The 4,507-nt window shown below is 47.3% G+C and overlaps 1 protein-coding gene across 1 annotated transcript in view; it reads left to right on the forward strand.

Moving 5' to 3' along the window:
* Nucleotides 1-3,683, forward strand: part of dla (deltaA) — a 9,115-nt gene extending 5,432 nt beyond the window's left edge. The window contains exons 5-11 of the mRNA XM_072462748.1: nucleotides 1-25; nucleotides 127-257; nucleotides 1,229-1,398; nucleotides 1,980-2,196; nucleotides 2,285-3,065; nucleotides 3,142-3,250; nucleotides 3,474-3,683. The exon at nucleotides 1-25 is cut by the window's left edge and continues 36 nt beyond it. Of these exons, the coding sequence (XP_072318849.1) occupies nucleotides 1-25; nucleotides 127-257; nucleotides 1,229-1,398; nucleotides 1,980-2,196; nucleotides 2,285-3,065; nucleotides 3,142-3,250; nucleotides 3,474-3,683 (1,643 nt within the window). The remainder of the gene's footprint in view (nucleotides 26-126; nucleotides 258-1,228; nucleotides 1,399-1,979; nucleotides 2,197-2,284; nucleotides 3,066-3,141; nucleotides 3,251-3,473) is intronic.
* The last annotated feature ends 824 nt before the right edge of the window (nucleotides 3,684-4,507 follow it).

The raw sequence follows: 4,507 nt of genomic DNA on the forward strand, positions 1-4,507 counted from the left end.
TTTGCGAGAAGCCGGGCGAGTGCAAGTAAGTGTGTTTTGGCCGTGTATTTTTTTTTTTGTGCCATTGTTCAGTCACCGGACCGAACTCACCTGTGTTTTGGTTTTTCACCCACTTGTTTTGAACAGGTGCAGAGTCGGGTTCAAGGGTCGATACTGCGACGAGTGCATCCGATATCCCGGCTGCCTCCACGGGACCTGCCAACAGCCCTGGCAATGCAACTGTCAAGAGGGATGGGGCGGTCTCTTCTGCAACCAAGGTGAGATTTAGAGGAGTAAATGATGGATAAACATGTGTACGGTGTTAAGAAGATGGCATAATAGTGGCGAGTTAATCTGTAAGTGATGCCAGGGCTGCTGGGAGAGGGTTTCCTGCCTCGACAGTCGCCCAAATGGGGAAGAAAAATATGGAAATGAATAAATAGTTTTAATAGTCTCATGATCCAGTTGTTTTTTAAAATGATACAGTTTGGAATGATATATACTCCACTCTTTTGTATGAATTCCTAGACTCTCTTGTAGATTTAAAATGCCAAAACATAGTCAACTAGTAAGACAAGAAAAGGTAAATAGTGTCATTTAAGCACACAACGCGTCAGATAAGGATCGAGGACACCAAACATTTAGCAAAATTGTAAAAATGACTTTCTAACATTGTGATAAAGCTATAAAATACTATCTACAATACAATGTTATACGCATGCCATTGTTTTTATGGGTTACTGGGCTTTCATGGATCCAAAATAGAAAGTACCAACCAAAATGAACTAATAAGAAGACAAGAATAGGCAAAAAGAGTAATTTTTAAGTTTTTTCCCTGTGGATAAATGTCAGAAATGGTATTGTCAGCATTTCTTAAAGGTTAAATTTCCAACCAGGCCTTTAAACTCGTCTGTGGGTGGCAACACGGAGGTATTTTCAACGCATTTGTGTGGACCAGACATGAAAAGGAGTCAGGGTGGATTGAGTTAGGGCGGGGGTGGGGGTGGGGGTGGGGGGGGGGGGGTGTGGGGGGGCAACAGAACAGCAGTTGTTTTGGGGGATGAGAAGCTTTGGGACAGCAGGCCAGCGGCTACGGGAGCAGCGGTAACAAAAAACCACTGGAGAGACAGGGCGCAGCAGAACAAGAGGGCCACAAGTGTTGGCGGGACAAAAGGGCCGACTGTCGCCAGACCTAATCCACATGTGTTACTCACTCTCTCTCTCTCCCTCTTTTTCCTCCCCTCCACAGATCTCAACTACTGCACTCACCACAAACCGTGCATGAATGGGGCCACTTGCAGCAACACGGGCCAGGGCAGCTACACCTGTTCCTGCCGCCCGGGATTCACTGGAGCCAGCTGCGAGATCCAAGTCAACGAGTGCGCTGGAAACCCCTGTCGCAACGGAGGGAGCTGCACGGTAAAGACGCACAAAAAGCTGAAGAAAGACGCGCAAAAGGAGGCGCGAGGCGTTAAGGCAGGAGCGGCTCGCGGTGGAAGAATAGACTTGTTGAGTAGTTGCTAAGTTTGATGTAGCCACGAGTTTCCACTTCTTGTCATGGGGAACATTTTGAGGACTTTTTACCGTGCAAAAGATGGGATGTTTTTGTTTTAAATTGATAATTGTCATGGCAACTGATCTTTTTTTTATGATTATGAAACCCGTGGATTATTTTTCAATTGGTCGCCTCAAATATGAAGCGTCGTAGCGTCCGAGTTTGCATGAATTTGTTGAATTGGATAATGTATAAGTACTGCCTTTCTATGACCAGGGCACATACTTCTGCACAAGGCAAATTATTCATAAAGCACAATTTGGGCACAAGCAAACCAAAGAGACAAATATAAATGATAAGTGAAACTAATTGAGGCACATTTTATGTTGGCAACTGCAGCTGTGAAAGGTTTAATCACTTGTCACTCAAGGTTTCGATAATATTTTGATTGACAAAATCTGAATTTGAACACGTATAAACCGATCATCATCTCTTTTCTCTGTAGGATATGGAAAACACTTACAAATGCACCTGCCCTCATGGTTTCTACGGCAACAACTGTGAGTTGAGCGCCATGACCTGTGCTGACGGGCCGTGCACCAACGGGGGGCGCTGCAGCGACCACCACGATGGAGGCTACTTCTGCCAGTGTCCCAGCGGCTACGCGGGCTTCAACTGTGAGAAGAAGATCGACCACTGCACCTCCAGCCCCTGCTCCAACGGTGAGACGGCCAGTCCAGAGTCGGGACACGAGCACACAGAGGGTTTATGTTTGGAACACGTCTCTAACACCTTTGGTTTGATTCCCAGGCGCTCGCTGTGTGGACCTGGTGAACTCGTACATCTGCCAGTGCCCCGAGGGCTTCACCGGGATGAACTGCGACCACACGGGCGACGAGTGTGCCATGTACCCCTGTCAGAACGGCGGCACCTGCCAGGACGGCCCTGACGGTTACACCTGCACCTGCCCACCCGGCTACACGGGCCAAAACTGCAGCTCGCCCATCAGCCGATGTGAACACAACCCCTGTCATAACGGAGCCACCTGCCACGAGAGGAACAATCGCTACGTGTGCGCCTGCGCCCCAGGCTACGGCGGCAGGAACTGTCAGTTCCTTTTGCCGGAACACGCCGCCGTGCGCGGGACGGACGTGCCCTGGATGGCTGTAGGCTCCGGAGTGGCCCTGGTCCTCCTGCTGTTGGCGGGATGTGCGGTTCTGGTTGGGTTTTACCGCTCCAAAGCTCAGCGCGGAGGGCCCATCGAGGTCATAGGGGAAATCGAACCAATCAACAACCTGAACCTGACAAACAACTGCCACCGCAGCGACCGCGACCTGGCAGTGAGCGTGATGCCCATGCCCGGCGTCAAAAACATCAACAAGAAGATGGACTTCAGCAGCGACCCAGAGGAGGGCTCCTCCCCGGGACGCAGCAGCTACAAGAGCCGGCCCCTCACCGGAGACTACAACCTCCAGGAGGTGCACTACGACCAGAGCGCCAAAGACGCCATGTTAGAGGCCGCCTGTGACGACAAGTGCCACTCACTCGACTCGTTTGAGTTTGAGGAGAAACCAAGCAAACGGTTAAAAAGGTACATCTGGTCCTTATGTGGTGTGTTTATGCTCTGTCATGTAATGAGTGACTCACCTCTGTCCTGTTTCCAACAGTGATGCTTCAGAAAAGAAATCCCCAGAACTGTCTGCATGTGCGGACACCAAGTACAAATCTGTGTTTGTCATGTCGGAAGAGAAGGACGAATGTATAATAGCAACAGAGGTGAGTAAAGTCCACATTCACAGAGACTGTAGTGTGGCTCCTGTCGTCCTGGCTCTTACAGGTGTTTTTGTGTCCTCAGGTATAAGAGCCTGTTGGCTGCCCGTTGCACATTGCTCTATGGAGAGTTTTAACTCCTTCAGATGCTGCTGAACCCGGGGGGATGTCCCGCCTTGAGACTGCTGCTGATAGTTTACTGATATTCAGATGAGCTGGTTCTCTACAGGAGGCTGAGCGCAGCGGCGCGGCCTGTGGGAGGAGGACTGGCGGGGGTAATATTATGGTCATAGAACCACTAGCTTTCACTGCCTTTTTTGGGAAAGGGGTAAACAATGTAATGGACTCATGCTCCAGTTTCTGCAACATTTGCACCCAGGCCTTTTCTGCCCCACACGCCAAGGCCGAGCGCTGCATCGATGTGGATGTTTGGCCATAGTGGCCTGTTTGTACTGATCACTGTGTAACTGAAGTGTCTCCAAACCCCATGACATAGTATTGTTCTTTTCTCTTCTTTTGGACATGAAACTGTCTTAATTATTACATATGTTTTTGATACAGATTGCCCTTTTGTAAAATATTGAAAAAAACAAGAAAAAAGATTTAAAGTTATGATTTTATTTAAGTTAATTTAATTATTTGTGTTGTTTTATTTGATATTGTATATTTGTGATGTTTGTTATCATTATTTAAGTTGCTTTTTATTTTAACTATATTTGCAAAGGCACTTCAGGTCAATGGGACTTTTGAATAAAATGTTATTTAAATGGGATTGTATTGTACAAAATGTTATGTCACTGTGTCCTTTACCATTTGTTGAATGAAGGAATTAGCCAAGACTATTTTTCCAAATAAATATTGCTAAATCTGACTTTGCCAACTTTTTGCTTTGGTTGCGTCCAGGGCAGCGTTTCTCAAACTGTAGTTCAAGGACACTGCTATAGTTCTGGTGTTTTGGCTCTTCCTGGGGTAATTGGTGGCATCGGTGCATTCCTGTTTAAGACTTGGTTCCTTGGTGGTACTTTATGTACAATATTTGAGAACCACAAGCATAATACACACATTTAGCAGTAGGAATGACTTCACCACATTTTCTAACAAAGAAAACCAAACCAAAAAGTAATAATAAGTTGTTGTAAGTTGTTTTGGGGTCTGTGTGGAGGCAGTGCTGTAAACAGACTCCCCAGTGGGACATCCATCTGAATTTTAGGGCCATGAATTACCTGACTTTCTTTGGGGCGCGGAGGCGGGAGGGGCGAGTGT

This window comes from Eucyclogobius newberryi, unplaced genomic scaffold, assembly GCF_026437365.1.
Source record: "Eucyclogobius newberryi isolate DKJ021-1_F unplaced genomic scaffold, fEucNew1.0.hap1 SCAF_4, whole genome shotgun sequence".
NCBI lineage: Eukaryota > Metazoa > Chordata > Actinopteri > Gobiiformes > Gobiidae > Eucyclogobius > Eucyclogobius newberryi.